This window comes from Ctenopharyngodon idella, chromosome 22, assembly GCF_019924925.1.
Source record: "Ctenopharyngodon idella isolate HZGC_01 chromosome 22, HZGC01, whole genome shotgun sequence".
NCBI lineage: Eukaryota > Metazoa > Chordata > Actinopteri > Cypriniformes > Xenocyprididae > Ctenopharyngodon > Ctenopharyngodon idella.
Window position 1 is genome coordinate 14,883,354 of NC_067241.1, and position 17,950 is coordinate 14,901,303.

At 39.0% G+C, this 17,950-nt stretch overlaps 2 protein-coding genes and 1 long non-coding RNA gene across 3 annotated transcripts in view; 2 read left to right on the forward strand and 1 right to left on the reverse strand.

Moving 5' to 3' along the window:
- Positions 1-5,883, forward strand: part of tut4 (terminal uridylyl transferase 4) — a 30,019-nt gene extending 24,136 nt beyond the window's left edge. The window contains exons 28-30 of the mRNA XM_051881086.1: positions 1,552-2,110; positions 4,752-4,904; positions 5,332-5,883. Of these exons, the coding sequence (XP_051737046.1) occupies positions 1,552-2,110; positions 4,752-4,904; positions 5,332-5,414 (795 nt within the window). The 3' untranslated portion in view covers positions 5,415-5,883. The remainder of the gene's footprint in view (positions 1-1,551; positions 2,111-4,751; positions 4,905-5,331) is intronic.
- A 149-nt stretch (positions 5,884-6,032) lies between these two features.
- Positions 6,033-15,811, forward strand: LOC127505503 (cytochrome P450 2B19-like). Its single transcript, XM_051881090.1, has 9 exons — positions 6,033-6,589; positions 6,723-6,882; positions 8,853-9,005; positions 9,712-9,872; positions 11,218-11,391; positions 11,673-11,814; positions 13,501-13,688; positions 13,758-13,899; positions 13,986-15,811. Exons 1-9 carry the CDS (start codon positions 6,395-6,397, stop codon positions 14,168-14,170), a joined length of 1,500 nt encoding a protein of 499 aa, XP_051737050.1. The 5' UTR covers positions 6,033-6,394; the 3' UTR covers positions 14,171-15,811.
- Positions 12,017-17,839, reverse strand: LOC127505508 (uncharacterized). The gene is made up of 3 exons (XR_007927725.1): positions 17,572-17,839; positions 15,055-17,093; positions 12,017-12,031 (listed from the first exon to the last, which is right to left on the reverse strand). It is a non-coding gene; the product is annotated as an uncharacterized LOC127505508 (long non-coding RNA).
- Positions 17,840-17,950: the final 111 nt, after the last annotated feature.

The following is a 17,950-nucleotide window of genomic DNA, read 5'->3' on the forward strand; positions in this document are numbered from 1 at the left end:
GCTTACGATACAGAAACACTAGTACTTATAGTCCTATGGATAATCAGTTGACATCATTTCTATAGGTTAACAGTGCAGATAACTTCAACAACATCCAAACATGGTATTCTCTTCTTTATGTGAATGAGTTTATTTAAAGACATTATCTTTTTGTTCTGTATACGTAAGAAACTCTGGTAAGGGTCACAGATGAGTCGTACTCTTCTCATCTGGAGCACTGTTGAACTCTCCTGGAGTCTGTCACATGCCTCTAATAATAAACAAACCACTGCACGCACAGTTAGATAAAAAACAGGCGCTATCTTTTCCCTTCAAGTTTTTATCTACATCCACACCGAGCACTGATACGAACGTCTACACATGATTGATACCCGGATTTAAAATGCTTAATCCACTTAAATACTTTTAAAATATATTTTTTAAAGTTTATATTTCCTTGTATTTATACTATATTATTTATTTATAATTGTAATTAATTAATCAAATTATTTTGTAGTCATTTTCACTAAATAAACAAAAATGATGTTATAGTATATAATTCTTTAATTTATATTTTAGATTTATTTAGATTTGTTATACTTAATTTAATTAATAGATTTTCACATTTTTATTAATTAATTTTCATGATAACTGATAGCATATATTTATCTATAGTTATTCAGTATTTTTATTTATATATATGATATATATAATGATAACTATATATATTAGTTATCATTTGTATTTTATTTTGTGAAAATTACTAAAAATAGATCTATACTTGTATACACTGTGTGTGTGTGTGTGTGTGTAGTGCTAAACACATTTATTAGACCACCTGTCATAATAAAGAGAAAACACCAATATTTTAGGAATCTGTCAAAAACTTTTATTAGTCATTTATTAGGCAAATAAACTGAAACAACTAAATAGTCTTTATTCACACATAACCAAAAAATATCTATATTTTATTTTTATTTTGTATGGCCTCCTTTGCTCTTGATAACATCTTGCATTCTTGCTGGCATTGTTTTTATGTACTTTTCCACAGTCTCTGTTATTATTGACTTCCAAATAGTTTCTACTTGGTCCCAAAGACTTGCTTTTGATTAAACTTTTGTGCGATCTATCTTTGAATCCATTAAATCCCAGCAATAATTAAAAGAGCTGACACATACTAGAGGATTATGGTGGATTAACCCTAACAGAAACATAAAAAATGATTTTGGTAATCACCAATACTGTTAGTTTAGGGCAGCTGTGGCACAAACATTAATTATACCACATTAAAAGGGCATTAATTATACCTCCTGGCACAGTTTTCAGAAACTTTTACACTACTTAAACACAATGACTTTAGAAGCCTTACAAAAGCTACTATGATGGTACCACTGATGGTCCACTGATATTAGCATGGTATACTGGTATGAAAGTGTATTAAGATCAAAATCTTTGTAAATGTATAACAAATATTCAATATCACCCAACAACAGAACATTTATTTTCATTCTTTCATTATCATTTTTGTGTAAACTGACGCTTGAATCTGTTTCTCTGTCTGTTTCCATCTAGTCTGATACGCGTCAGACTCCTCCGTACTCCCCTCAGCCGTCTCCGTACAGCCAGGCGTCCGTCTCTCCCCAGAACAGCAAGCCTTCCTCTGCATCCTCTACCTCCTCCGGCCTGTCCAAACCCTCCCAACCGCAGCAGCAGGTTCCCCAGGTCCAACTTCCCATCTTCAGCTTCCCTCACTCCCACCCGGGACAGTACCACGCTGGGCTCTCTGCACTGGGCCTTCTGCCCGCCCACCCCCAGCAGCCGCCCCTGACCTCGCCCTCCTGGCCCATCCACGGCCCTCTCATCCAGGGCTCCGGGGCGCCCAACGCCTCCGGCCACCCGTCCTCTCCGGGCCTGAAGTTTGCCGTCCGAGGTGGCGGCGGAAACGGAGGCGGGCAGGCGGTGAATCCCGCCCCCATGAACCTGAACGACCCCAGCATCATCTTCGCTCAGCCGTCGGCGGGGCGGGTGGCTGGTGGAGTGGGCGGCCCGGGCAGAGAAAGGGGGCACCCCTGGCACAATCACCATCTCAATCCGGGGCCACTGGTGGGAAATGGCACAGTAAACAAGACAGGTACACACATGTGGTTCTCACAGTATGTGTCGGCAGCACAAATTTATTTATTTTATTGTCATGTACATACAGCGCTTCACAGCTGTTACATATCACATACCCAGCACTTGATTCGTCCTGGTTAACTATTTTAGTAAAACGCTCCCACACGGTACTTTTCTTTCCTTCCTTTTTTGTTTTTAATTCTTTTCGAAATTTCTCTCGGATCTGTTTGGCCTCCATTGCTGCTTAAACAAGTGGTTAATGAGAGTCTGCAAGTGATTAATTAGCTTAATGAGAGTCTGCAAATTAGTGCCTAATGATAAAATAAGCTTTAAACATGTTAATATTTCCATCATGTTGGAAAACATTCTTAGAATAATTTCTGTTAAGCTTGTGTATATTTTTAGAAAGCTATTTAGTCAAGTATGGAGCACCGCACATGACATTCAGGAAAAAAAAAAAAAAAAGAGTAAATCGTGTGCACAATTTACTATTTCGTTGATTTGCTAAATCATGTGTAAGATTTGCTATTTCGTTCCCTCGATTTGCTAAATCGTGTGCAAGATTTGCTATTGCGTTCCCTCGATACACTAAATCGTGTGCGCGATTTGCTATTTCGTTCCCTCGATACGCTAAATCGTGCGCGCGATTTGCTATTTTGTTCCCTCGATACGCTAAATCGTGCGCGCGATTTGCTATTTTGTTCCCTCGATACGCTAAATCGTTCGCGCGATTTGCTATTGCGTTCCCTCGATACACTAAATCGTGTGCAAGATTTGCTCTTTCGTTCCCTTGATACGCTAAATCGGTCGCGCGATTTGCTATTTCGTTCCCTCGATACGCTAAATCGTTCGCGCGATTTGCTTTTTCGTTCCCTCGATACGCTAAATCGTGCGCGCGATTTGCTATTTTGTTCCTTCGATACGCTAAATCGTGCGCGCGATTTGCTATTTCGTTCCCTCGATACGCTAAATTGTGCGTGCGATTTGCTCTTTCGTTCCCTCGATACGCTAAATTGTGCGCGCGATTTGCTATTTCGTTCCCTCGATACGCTAAATTGTGCGTGCGATTTGCTATTTCGTTCCCTCGATACGCTAAATTGTGCGTGCAATTTGCTCTTTCATTCCTTCGATACGCTAAATCGTTCGCGCGATTTGCTATTTTGTTCCTTCGATACGCTAAATCATTCGCGCGATTTGCTCTTTCGTTCCCTCGATACGCTAAATCGTGCGCGCGATTTGCTATTTTGTTCCTTCGATACGCTAAATCGTTCGCGCGATTTGCTTTTTCGTTCCCTCGATACGCTAAATCGTGCGCGCGATTTGCTATTTTGTTCCTTCGATACGCTAAATCGTGCGCGCGATTTGCTATTTCGTTCCCTCGATACGCTAAATTGTGCGTGCGATTTGCTCTTTCGTTCCCTCGATACGCTAAATTGTGCGCGCGATTTGCTATTTCGTTCCCTCGATACGCTAAATTGTGCGTGCGATTTGCTATTTCGTTCCCTCGATACGCTAAATTGTGCGTGCAATTTGCTCTTTCATTCCTTCGATACGCTAAATCGTGCGCGCGATTTGCTATTTTGTTCCTTCGATACGCTAAATCGTTCGCGCGATTTGCTCTTTCGTTCCCTCGATATGCTAAATCGTGCACGCGATTTGCTATTTCGTTCCCTCGATTCGCTAAATCGTGCGTGCTATTTCGTTCCCATGATTTACTAATTCGTTCCCTCAATTTATAAATCGTGCACCCAACTTAGCCTACTATTTTTTTTCTTTTTTTTTTCTTGCATGTCATGTACAGGGCTCCATAATTAAGCAATAATGTAGGTTTTTTCCTTTGTGTTTTATATAATGACCACTAGGCGGTGCCCTAAGAATATGTTGTTTTTTTTACTAAATAAACATACTGAAAAATGATAACTAAAAATATTGATGTGGGGACATTAATTCTGTTCTCACAGTTTTTATAAAATGTAAAAATTAAAATGATTGTAAATTTAGTTTTTCTAATATGTCATCAAAATGCAATTACTAGGTGAAATGTCAGGGTAATATTTCCGCAAAATGGACAGATAGGACAGTTAATGAGACGCTGAATTTTTCACTGATGTAACCAAGGCTTTGTGGGTCAGGAAAATATTAACCAGTAGTATTGTAACCTAAAGCACTTTCATCCAGTCAAATCCAGAATGATAAAATCACAATCTCTACACTATTTGCGACAGTATATTGTTGTCTTCAGACATCTCTATATATTAGCTATGATTTGATGAATCAGTGACATAAGTTTGGTGTCTGTTTGTTGAGAGCAGGTGGTGTTTGTGAGCTCAGGTAAGTCTCACAGGTGTATTGGGTGCACGGGTGACTCCACATCTGTTAGACTGAGCACTGGAAACTAGCTTCACTGGACTCATAGTAAAATGTTTGTAACGCTTTGAAATCACAGTCTAATGAAACCTTTGATTTCCAAACATTTCCTTATATTCAAGGCATATTTTATGGCATAATGATGTATATTACTTACAAACAGATCAAGCTATTACTAGTTTAAATAAAGAAGGTGGCAATAAAAGCTTGTGGTTCATAACGGTTGACTGAGATGTTGTCGTTTATATTACATAGCCATTTGTTCATGGTTCTCTCTCTCTCCATCTCAGATCCTAATTTCCCATCTCAGTTTGGGGGTGTGAGTCCGGGCTCTAGATCCTGGGAGCACGGCGGTGCCGCTCCGTATTCCCTGTCTCCATCCTTCATGCCCTACCGTCTGCCACCCTACCTGCAGCAGCCCAACAAACCCTTCATCTCACAAGGTACCAGTTCTCTTCTGTTTGTGGGACATGTTGAAAATAAAACACTCAAATAGTTAAGCATATCTTTGTATTTTTATGTCTTGTCATCATGAATCTGGTTTTGGTTTGGTTTGGTAGTTTTTATTTTTATTTTATTTTGTATTTTATTTTGTTTTGTTTCATTTTTTTTATTTTGTTTTTTTATTTTATGTTTTGGGTTTATTTTTTTTAAAAAAAATTTTATTATTTGTTTTGTTTGTTTTGTTACGTGCCAAAAACCTTTCCTACAGCAAACCAAGAAAACAGACAAAAATGAGCAGAAAAAAAATCTAGAAAATACCAAAAATAAAAAAGCAAGAAAAAGCAAACCAACGTGATTTGTTTGCACCTGACTGAGAAATCAGGAAATGTATCTGCTTGTAACCGCCCATTTCTGCCCCTCTTGCAGGTTCTGTGGTGGCAAATCAACATTACCCGCTTATTCAACACGGCCGGCACGGCAATCTCAACTACATTCAACAGAAGAAATGAAGAAAAGACACTTTACTTTGTAAACCAATGCCCAAGGTCCTTATAGAAAAAAGACTAACTTTGCATCATTTGGTCATTTGGAAACTTTTTAAAATGGATTTTATCATTTTTGTACAGTTTTTATGTTTTATTTTCCTTTTATTTCTCTGTGTGTATCATCACATTGATTTGTGATACAAAATGTCAAATATTTTAATACCCCTATTTTTGGAGGGGTCCAAAAAAGTGTTTTTATTTTATGTGTAAAATAAGGATTTAAAATGTATTCACTTTATTTTTATTAGCCGTATTCCTATTTTGCTTGCATAAGGACAAAGGCTTTAGATAGGAAAATCAAACATAACAACCCAATAAGACAATTATGTAGTGCCAAACTCTTCCCTATAGCAAACCAAAAAACAGACAAAAAAAGAGCAGGAAAAAAAATCAAGAAAAGACCAAAAAAATAAATAAAGAAAAAGCAAACCAACATGCTGCCGTGTTTCCTTTTATTTTATATTTATTCAAAATGTATAAGGAATTGCATGACTGTGCATGACAATCTAAACTGAAAACTCGTGCTTTACCTTTGCTATAATTTTTCTGTTACCTTTACACCCCTTTCCAGGCCTCTTGCCTAATCTCAATAACAAAGACGAGATTAGGGTGTAGACTTGTCCGTTCCCATTAACATGCAGAAGAGAGCTTTGAGCTAGTCAGTTATTTACTAAACTTGCCTGGCTTTACAGTGAATGAACTTCACTTGGATCTAGCTAGTATGTTTATAAAGGGAAAATTAGTGTTTTTCAGAAGTATAATCTTGTCTTGAATGTTTAGATTGAACCTTGAAGCATTAGCGGTAATAACTAGTATAACTACAACACAAGCATGCACTGGCATGTCAAACTTACTCTCCCACTGTCTCCTCCCTCTTTGGCTCTGTTTATAAAGCCCACAGTTGTCCGCTGCTCTTGTGTTTGTCCTGAAAGGACTCTGTCATCATGTGGACGACTCTCGTGAAGTTAGACCTGACCTCTGTAGGTCTGGCTCTGTTTTTGGGCTTGATCTTTCTGGTTCTGTTTGAGATCTTCAGGATTAATTCCTACAAAGGTCAAACTCCTCCTGGTCCCAGACCTCTGCCTTTTGTGGGTACCATACCACAATTTTTAAAGAACCCAATGGAGTTCCTGAGATCAGTGAGTCTTTGCTTTGAGCTTGTTGTTTTTGTGTCTTATGTTCTTCTTGTGCTATGTTGACTTCTTTTACAAGTGAGATGATGTCTAAACCACTTTAGTTGTGTTGAAGTGCTGTGAAATCTTCTCTGAGTAGATGCCTCAGTATGGAGAGATGACCACTTTGTATCTCGGGAGGAAGCCAGCGATACTCCTCAACACAATCCAGGTCACGAAGGAAGCCCTGGTCCAAAATGGTTCATCTTTTTCAGGAAGGCCGCCTGTACCAGTTTTAAACTGGATTACTAATGGATATGGTCAGTAATACATTGTACTGAAAATCAATTTGAAAATGTTGATGTTGTAGGATACTAGTGGGGCTTGACATCAACACCCGCCAACCCGTGTAACACAGTCACTCCTACTAGCCAATTTGGTTGGTTCAATTTTATATATAATACATTTTTCTTTTGTAGTCTTAAAAAGGCATCTGAAATAATAGTAGTTTTGTCAAAAGTATTGATATTTTGATATCTAAAACGCCTCCAATACTCATTTTCCACAGAATAGTTACACAATACCAGCTGCTCTTTCTCTCTCTCTCATCTCTCCGACATTGAGTTAACACACAAACCCGCCTCCCCTCACTCACTCGTTTCATTTGCTCCGGATGAATATTGTTGGTGTTACAGGGCTTGAATTTCAGCTTCAGCGCACACTGTGCATAATTTTACTCTTTCCAGCAGATTTTGTGTTCACACCCAAAGTGCGCACACATAAAGCCACCTCTCAGTACTAAATTGAGTTCTTTTTTTTTACTGCTTATTGAGATTAAAGGGGACCTATAATGGCCCTTTTACAAGATGTAATATAAGTCTCTGGTGTCCCCAGAATGTGTCTGTGAAGTTTTAGCTCAAAATACCCCACAGATCATTTATTATAGCTTGTCAAATTTGCCCCTATTTGGGTGTGAGCAAAATCACGCCGTTTTTGTGTGTGTCCCTTTAAATGCAAATGAGCTGCTGCTCTTGGCTGCTTTCCAGAAGAGGGCGGAGCTTTAACAGCTCACGCTTCGGTCGCTCAACAACAACAAAGCTGGAGAATCTCACACAGCCAAAATGAGGATTGTCAGTAACGGTGTTCAGCCTTACATTGTTCAAACCGGAGTCGACACTGATGGAGAGACTCAGGAAGAAGTTACAACTTTTAGAATGAAACTGGACATTTCTGAATGGTTAGTGGATAAATTTATGTAGTTGCTGTCGAGTTGATTCAACTCATCGACTAGCATGTGCCGTCATGTTAATCTTTTGTGCAAATCCAGCATTGAATTGACCCTCGTTTGTAAAGCAGTCCAGCAAAAAATGACGGCATGGCAACAACACTCTACAACTCTTCCTCTTCTCTAAAGCAGCCCAACATGGCCTCACCCCCTTTGTTGCGTGTTCTCGGGGGCGGGGTTTATGTAAATTTTGGGGTTTGTGATGTCACAAACCCGGGGAAAAGCTAGTTGCAGTCCCTACCAGCCGTTCATGAAATCATAATCAACCACAGTCAATACACACAAAATATTGTCAAAATGCCAGTCGAGTATTCATGTAAACACACTCAGTTGTATTTTAAGTTCTTTGAGAGAGAAAACACATGTGTAACAGTATAATGGATCCGTGCACCAGTTCTTAAAGTGACAGCAGCCTAATTTACCAGCTGCCAAATTATGAGATGATATTAAAAATATCTATATGGCAGTTTTTCCACATGGTATCAATGTCAAAATTGTGGCCAGTGAAAATGCTGAGTGGCTAATAACTTTGGAAAACCACTAGCCACAGTGGCTTGTGAGCAAAAAAAGTTAATGTCAAGCCCTGGGTACTAGTACATCCAAATTTTGATGAAATGGAAAAAGCAAATTAATTGTAAGATTGTAATAGTTGCTGTATCTAACTCTACTGAAAAATGAAGCTAAAACCAGCTTCTTACATGGTTGTTATAGTCTGCTGAAGCTAGACTTGATCAGTTGAGCAACCAGCCAGGGAAGTTGACACTTGAAACCTCTCAAGACTGCATTAATGTGGTCTTGGTCTGGTTCTGGGCCTTAAGCAGTCTAGTGCTAGTCTGGACATGGGACTCTACCAGCCAATGAGGCCAAGGTCGACTTGGTAGACTGTCTTGGTCAAGATGTTTAGGGCTGGTAGACCTATGCATCTGGTTAAGTTATCTGTCTTTCTTTGTTCAACTGGTCTATGTATTTCCTCATAACACTGAAGGTCTGTTCTCTTTCCATCAGGTATAATAATGGTCACGTTTGGTCACGCCTGGAGGCAGCAGAGACGGTTTGCTCTGCACACGCTCAGGAACTTTGGCCTTGGAAGGAAGTCTGTGGAGGAACGCGTGACAGAGGAAAGCAGTTACCTGCTTTCTGAAATGCTCAAATCAGAAGGTTATTGAGGATTTTAGTCTGTGACTGTTTTCAGTGTTTAGAGGTCATGTCCCACCTCGTCCTTGTTGAGTCCGAGTTTTAAACAAACTTTAAACATGCTATATGTGCTTAGTCAAAACAAGTGCGCTGTGGCGGTAACAAGCCTTAGTGCCAGATTTACTAGCGTGAGAGCGCAATTCCAAAAAAGCGCTGATGGGAGTGGAAAGTTCTGCTCGTGATCTACTGACGACATGCAGATTAAAGAACCTAGACACAACCGGATCATTTCAACAAAGAGCAGCACAAATTAGCGTCATGCTTTTGGGGCGTTAAATAATGCTGGAAATACCAGAAAATTGACTAGCGTAAACCTTAGTAAATCACTTTGCATGATTCATTTAAATACTTTCCACCTATAAATTTAGCGTCTGAAAGGGAAACTCCTACAAATAAATATGCAATAAGGTCAGCCGCAAAAATTCAGCTCTAATTTTTCACTGCGTGTCTTTAGGAAATCTTGACAGTAATTTTTTTTAACGCCAAAAGAAGGTCTGCGCTGGCATAAGCAGTTAATAAATCTGGCCCTTAGTATTCAGGTTAGCTTCAAATGCTATTAAACCAGATGTGTTATTTAGCAAGCTAGCTATAATTTCAAATAGCGAAGATTCTCTTTAAACTATTAATATGCTCTTTGCCAAAAACTAACATGTGGTTTTCTTTGTTGCAGGCAAGCCTTTCGACCCTCAACATGCAATATACAATGCTGTTTCCAACATTATCTGTTCCATCGTGTTTGGGGATCGGTTCGACTATGATAACAAGCGCTTCGCATACCTTCTGGAAATCCTGAAGGAGAACGTCAATCGTACAGGATCACTTGTTGGGCAGGTATGAACAAGTGTTAAATATGTTTTTAGCTTAGCACTTTCCTAGTATCCAACTGGATCTCGCTCTACTGTCTCAATCATAGACTAAAAAAGATGGACCTCTTCGCTTCCTTCAAATGGAGCCAAAATATCCCAGTAACGGTTGTTGTCGATTGCGTTGTTCGGAGCCAGAGTCTGTGCAGTAGCGATACTGAGGTGGAGCCGCGGCATCGAGGTCCCGCCCACACTCCCACTCTCGCAGACTCAATTGCTAGCACAGCTGTCAATCATGACGTTATACCCCATTTTTATAGCATCAAACAACTAACAAAAACCAAACTTACTGAGAAAACAAACACTTGAACATAGGTCTGTGTGATGAGAACTACCTAAAATGACAGAAACCACCTTTGGAAAAAAATGTATTTGAAATGTAATTGGATTTTTTAGTTTGGCTCGTGTCCCATTCGATTACATGGAGAGGGTGGGGTTTATGACCTATACTGCAGCCAGCCACCAGGGGGCGATTGAAATGACTTAGCTTTACTTTTCAGAACTTGTGCAGCACACTTGATTCCCATAGGTTGTCAAAACATTGCATTTTTACTCTTTAGCAAAAACTTATCAAACTTTACCAGCGGTCACTCATGCTGCATCAAAACCTCAGCTTTTTGAAAGTTATATGTCATCCTGGAAAATGGCCATATGCACCTCTTGATGGTAATAACATCACAACATTTTTTTTTTCCATCAAGGTGTGCATCAATTTTTGGTCAAGATCTTGTATTGACAATGCAAGAGTCAGCACTCTGTAAAGTCTACTCCAGCATATCCCAAAGACTTTCAATGAGTTTAAGATCTGGACTCAGAAAAAAATGATTCTTCATGCTCCCTCCCAACCATTCTTTCACACTTTAAGCCTGATGAAACATCCTGGAATATGGCCATGATGTGTCTTCCTACATGGTTATTTAAGAAATGAAAAGCTACACATACCATAAATTAGGGTAAAAAAAAAACTGTAACATATAACATGGTAGAAGCATAATAATAAGCAATACTGAAGTATTTACCTAATTAAATCGAAAAAGTGACTTTTTTTGGCCAGGCATTGCATTTCCAGCTAAATTCTGAAGTGTGCATCCAGTAGACACTTTACTATCCCAAGAGGCTATGGTAGAGTACTTTTTTTAATGATCACGAAGCAATTACTCAAAAGAAGTACCTACTCTGAGAGTATGCGATTTAAGAAGCAGGAAATATCTTCAGAATTACAATAAATTTCTAGGCAGGTGTTTTGGAGCAAGTTGAAACTAAACTTCTGCTGTTAATGCCGCATAGTTATCTGTAGCCTTTTTCTTTTCCAGGTGTTTAACTTGCTTCCCATCATCAAATATTTCCCAGGGCCACACCAGAAAATCTATCAGAATGGCGAAGAGTTGAAGGATTTCTTCAGGGAAGCGGTCAAAGCACACCGAGAAACTCTGGATCCAGACAGTCCTCGAGACTACATTGATGCCTACCTGCTGGAGATTGAGAAAGTGAGATCATCATGACCACCCACACTAGAAATTGTATAATTCACTCTTTGAAGGTAGTTACTACTTGGAAAGGTGGCAGCGATTTTGCCAAGAAAAAAACATCTTTTGTTACTAAAAACCCATAAAATTTGAAGGTTCTTCAAGCCCCAGTTCCATTTCTAACCCTGATAGGAATTTTGTTCCAGCACTAACAATATCCTACAAGGTTAAATCACAGTAGGCTGCTAGGTAACTAAATGTGCGTGGATCAATTGAAATGCTTTCTGTTTTCGTTGGAGCAGCAAAAGTCCATCGAGGACTCTACGTTTCATGAGGAGAACATGGTTATGTCAGTAGCTGATTTGTTCCTGGCTGGAACCGACACCACATCGACCACCATCAGATGGGGGCTCATCTACTTGACACAAAACCCAGATGTACAAGGTACTTTTGGGCTTAAAGGGGACCTATAATGCTCCTTGTACAAGATGTAATATAAGCCTCTGGTTTCCCCAGAATGTGTCTGTGAAGTTTCAGCTCAAAATACCCCACAGATCATTTATTATAGCTTGTCAAATTTGCCCCTATTTGGGTGTGAGCAAAAACACACAGTTTTTGTGTGTGTCCCTTTAAATGCAAATGAGCTGCTGCTCCCGGCCCCCTTTCCAGAAGAGGGCGGAGCTTTAACAGCTCACGCTTCGGTTGCTCAACAAGAACAAAGCTGGAGAATCTCACGCAGCCAAAATTGTAGTCCTTAAAAAGCGATTTCTTTAAAAGAAAATATCTCCCTTTGCATTGAACTTTGAGCGTCGTAACTTTGCAGATGTTGTTTATGCTCAAACAGCAACATTACACACTAACTAAAGTTAAAAAAGTGAAATCATAATTAAGGACCCCTTTAACATTATTAATGGTAAAGGTGATAAGTAAAGAAAGTGTTCTGTTCTGTACATTTTAAGGGTTGGTTTACCTAAAAGTGAGAATTCTGTCTTTTATCAGAGTCAATTGCTTTGTTTGAGGAACAAACCAAATTTTAGTCATTATTCAATGAAAATCACCTCCTCCACAGCTCTCGAATCTCATTTGTACTTTTGGATATTCAAACTTGGCTTGGCATGTCACGATTGGTTTTGAGATGGACAAAAAACATTGACATATGGTCTTCTTGATGCCAAACCTGGTGCAATGTGTCACAAATGTGTTTATTACCAGTTGCAAGTTCATGGCACCCCTATTGGTATTTTGTTGCCAAAGTGGCCAAAATAGAAATGCTGAATTGGGAAAATATTGTATAATTTGTAAATGCAACTAGGTTGATATTTTCATTGTACCACACAAGTAGTCCCATCCCAAACACACCATTGTTTGAGTTAGGCCCTGTTTACACCTTGTATTAAGATGCGTTTTGGTCGATCACAAGTAGACGAGGGAGACACATAACCGTTTGGACCTGGTGTTTCAGTCTGTCTCTTTTGTCCACTTTCAACCACTTTCTGTCCTGATTTCTTTGAGGGGAGGGTCTATGGGTGAGTAAATGGATGGGCTTTTTCGGATCTTTCTATCTAATGAACAAAATAAGCTCACGCAATTTACATATGAACACGCATGGAGACGACGGTTAAACACAGAGAGCAGCGACTTTTGTTTCTGCTCTGATAGACGAAAGACCACGCTGAACACTGTGAGTGTGTGTTAGAAATCAGGAATGGTGAGAGAACATTGTGCTTGGTACGTTTTTTTAATCTTCAAACCAAACTGGCTAGAGCTTTTCCCATAATGTTTACGCATTAGGAGAGTAGGCGGAGAGCAGGCAGTCTTTTGTGGCTGTTTGAACACATTTGATCACATGAGCGTCTACACTATGAAAGCAATCCGGTCGAATGCGTTATCAACTACCTCTGGAAGTGGTCGAAAGTGGACAAGCTCAAAATGTTTGAGCCCATTTACACCTGTATTTAGCATCATCCACTTGTGAGCCAATCAACCAAAACACACCTTAATACCAGGTGTAAACAAGGTTTTTAAAGAACCACAGTGTTTCAACTCTTCAGGAAATCAACCTTCCAGTGGCTTACTTGTTGTATTTTAACACTGAGAAACGTACACACATGAACTTAAATTTCGTTACAGAGCGATGTCATGAGGAGATTGTTCGGGTACTGGGTTACGACCGCATGCCCAGCATGGATGACCGTGACAAACTACCGTACACCAACGCCACTGTTCATGAGTTTCAGCGCTTTGGCAACATTGTACCCACTAACCTGATGCATGAAACAACTCAGCCCACAAAACTACGAGGATACGACATTCCCAAGGTAATGAATGGAGCCTGGATGTGTTTTACTTGACTGAAATTGTTCCACTAACAAATATCGTCTTTTTAGGGCACCGAGATACTGACCAACTTAACAGCAATTTTAACTAATAAGGAGCACTGGAAGTATCCAGACACTTTTAACCCAGAGAATTTCTTAGACGATAACGGACATTTCTTCAAACCAGAGTCTTTCATCCCTTTCTCCTTGGGTGAGTCACCTGTGACTGCAACATCAGTAGACCAAGAGCGAACGCAGCTAGGTTGAAACAGATTGTGTTTTATCTCCATTTATCAGGTCCGAGGGTGTGTCTCGGTGAGACCCTGGCGAAGATGGAGCTCTTCGTCTTCATCACTTCTCTCTTGCAGCGGATTCGTTTCTCCTGGCCACCTGGTGTGCAGAAGCCAGACATGAATGGGATTGTCAGTTTGGTCCGCTCTCCTGAGCCATACGACATCATCTGCCACAGCAGAGGCTCCTAAGATTGACCATCAGTAATCTTTCTGACATTAAAGAGATAGTTCACCCAAAAATGAAAATTATCGCATGATTTACTCACCCTCAAGACATCCTAGGTGTATATGATTATCTTCTTTCAGATGAACACAATCAGAGTTGTATTAAAAAATATCCTTGCTCTTTCAGGCTTTATAATGGTAGTGAACGGGGCGTGAGATTTTGAAACCCCAAATAAATGCATCCATCCATCATAAAAATAATCCATACGGCTCAAGAGAGTTAATAACGGCCTTCTGAAACAAAGCGATGTTTTTTTTGTAAGAAAAAATATATACATATTTAAAACATTAAAAACTAAAATAACTAGCTTTCTGCAGACGGCCTACACAAGCCGACTTGTGTCACAAGAGTAACCCGTGGCGCGATGTATGACGCATAATGTAGGAGTATCTCGCGGTTCAAACAAATATGGCTCAAGCTCCTCTTCTCTTGTATCGAAATCCTCTGACATTTCTCTTTAACATTTCTCATTTTAGACTTCTAATTCGTGACCAGTGTTTTGTTTTGCTCTATCCTCTGTGCTTCCGCATTCGTTCGTCAGTAAGTCATGAGGTTATTTAATTCTTCAGAGGTTACTCTTCCACTGTAAGTCGATTTGTGTAGGCCATCTGCTGGAAGCTAGTTATTATAGTTTATAAAGTTTTAAAGGGGACCTATTATGCCCCTTTTACAAGATGTAATATAAGTCTCTGGTGTCCCCAGAATGTGTCTGTGAAGTTTCAGCTCAAAATACCCCACAGATCATTTATTATAGCTTGTCAAATTTGCCCCTATTTGGGTGTGAGCAAAAACACACCATTTTTGTGTGTGTCCCTTTAAATGCAAATGAGCTGCTGCTCCCAGCCACTTTCCAGAAGAGGGCGGAGCTTTAACAGCTCACGCTTCGGTTGCTCAACAACAACAAAGCTGGAGAATCTCACGCAGCCAAAATGAGGATTGTCAGTAACTGTTCATCCTTACATTTGTTGCGTGTTCTCAGGGCTGGGGTTTATGTAAATTTTAGGATTAGTGATGTCACTAACCCGGGAAGAAGCGTTTGTCGTCCTTAAACAGAGAAAATATCTCCCTATGCATTGAACTTTGAGCGTCGTAACTTTGCAGATGTATGCTCAAACAGCAACATTACACACTAACTAAAGTTAAAAAAGTGAAATCATAATCAAAGACCCCTTTAAATATGGATATTTTTCTTACAAAAACCCATCGCTTCGCTTCAGAAGGCCTTTATTAATTCCCTGAAGTCATATGGATTACTTTTATGATGGATGAATGCACTTTTTCAGACTTCAAAATCTTGAGCCCCATTATAAAGCTTGGAAGAGTCAAGATATTTTATAATATAACTCTGACTGTTTTAATCTGAAAGAAGATAGTCATTTACACCTAGGATGGCTTGAGGGTGAGTAAATCATGGTATACTTTCCATTTTTGGGTGAACTACCCCTTTAAGGGAGTTTCCAAAGCTTTTGTAGCTGTTTTAGACAGCTTTTTTATCTAAGGAATTATATTTTAGTTTAATAGTTATGGTTTTGAAAAAAAGATGCTGTACTATTTGTTGTAAAGTGTAGAATCTGATATGACAATAAATGACTGCAGTGATGTAATACCACTGAAATGCTTTTTTCTCTCGTGATGTAATCTCTCATGTGACAGCTTATATCACTACAGACAAGTCTGTACAGGTCTAAACTAGATGTATGGCTGTTCAGGTGGAGCTGTAACACACCCTGTTAAGTGTGCATGTTTAAAATTGTAGAACTGGTAGAGTTAATGCATCATGTGGTACTATATGCCCCCAAAAATCCATTCATATTGAAAAAACACACAAATGCTTTAAAATCAAATTTTCATTTAATGCAGATCCCTTTTGACAATATTGTATCAAACCTTCAGTGTCATTTTAGAAGAATGCATGTATTTACTATACATTTACATTTACATTTACTCATTTAGCAGACGCTTTTATCCAAAGCAACTTACAAGTGAGGAATACAACAAGCGAGTCGTCATGACGAGGCAAATAGACACAAAAAGTGCTCACAATACAAGTCTTAGGTAATGCTCAGAGTAGGGAGAGGGATTAGAGGAAGTGAAAGGATAGGTATAAATTTTTTTTTTTTTTTTTTTTTTTTTTATTAAGATGAGGTTAAGTGCTCATGAAAGAGATGAGTTTTCAGTTGTCTTAGTATCTAATTAAAAATATATATACTATAGTATCTAATTAAAAATATAAAGTTAACAATTTCTTGTGAACATTTCTTATAAAACATTTAAAGAGTTGTGTAAATATGATTATTCAAAGTTATAATGCTATAAATATAGGATACATTTCGCTGTTATTTCCTGATTTGTATGTGACCACACAAGAATTAAGTGCTTTTGTGGTCTTCAAAGATGTAAACACAGCGATTTCTATAATATAATTAAAAATTCTTCATCTGGTCAAAATGTGGTTAAAAAAGATGTGGTAGGTAAAATCCATTTGTCCTTATTACTGTTGTCTGTGGTCATCCAGCCCAAGTTGGAGAGGTCCACATTTGTAGTGGCTGCTTTGGTCATCTAGTCAAGTGTCCTGTTTTTTGATGGCAGAGTATTGTGAAAGAATTTATCTGTAAACAATGGCTATCCCTCCAGAGTCCAGACTTCTCCTGTCCTATAGTTTAGTGTCAGCGGGGAGAAGGAATGTCTGGACACCTAATCCCCATAGTCTCACCACATCAGGCATGGATGCCAAGAGGTGGCGGACAGAAGCGTGGTTCTTCAGCAGCTCTGGGTCAAGGAGGAGCGGGCAGAACCTGCGAGCTTTACTCATAGTGATGCCTTCAGGATATTGGGTCATCAGATCCCGAAGTGATTTCTTCAGCTTCATCAGGTTAGAGCGTGGTTCTGAAGGTATTGATTGATGGGTCATATATAGAAAAAAAGAACTGATTACTATTTATTTAATTTAACTATAACATGCAGTACAACAGCATATGGGCAATTCTGAAATTATAGTGGTTAGGCTGGTCTGTAATAATTACGGATCCCCTAAATGTACATGGTGGTGGGGGAAAAAATGACATGGGAGAGCTCTTTGTGAGAACGCAAAAGTTTTTGCGAGGGAACGCAAGTTTCTCCGGGGAACGCAAAAGCATTGACAAATATGTTTACCTTCACCATGTCCCTTTAGGGGCTCCGTAGTTATTAACGTAAAGATTGTAGATTGAAAGTCTCGTTTACAAAAAGGTACCCATGGAGCTATATTTATTATTATTACCAGAAGGGTTGATTCATATCGTCACAGACTGACTGTGTAAACTGTCGAGTGAACTGTAATTATCTTTGGATAAAAGTATCAGTATTAAAATGATCTTTTACTCACGTGTATCGGATGATTCTGGTGCTCCTTTAGCGACCACTGCACTGTACAGTATCATGTTGTCCGATCCTCCCGTACCGTTTTGTGTCATTTTTAACGAGTGATATGTGACCAATCTTGAATTATGAAAGTGAAATTCCGTTAATGTAATGTAATAAAGTCACTGACCCGTTTGGTAACACATCTGTAGCGAAACAGTCGGTAAAATACAAACAAAATAGATCAGCCTACTTTGAACGAAGTTAAAGGCATTTAAACGAATCGAAACTAGTACACGACTCATTTGGATATGAATCATTTTACTGAACCGATTCTTTTGAACTTAAGTGAATCTGTTTAAATGATTCGTTTATTCTTTTTAATCATCATTTTAATAATGTAG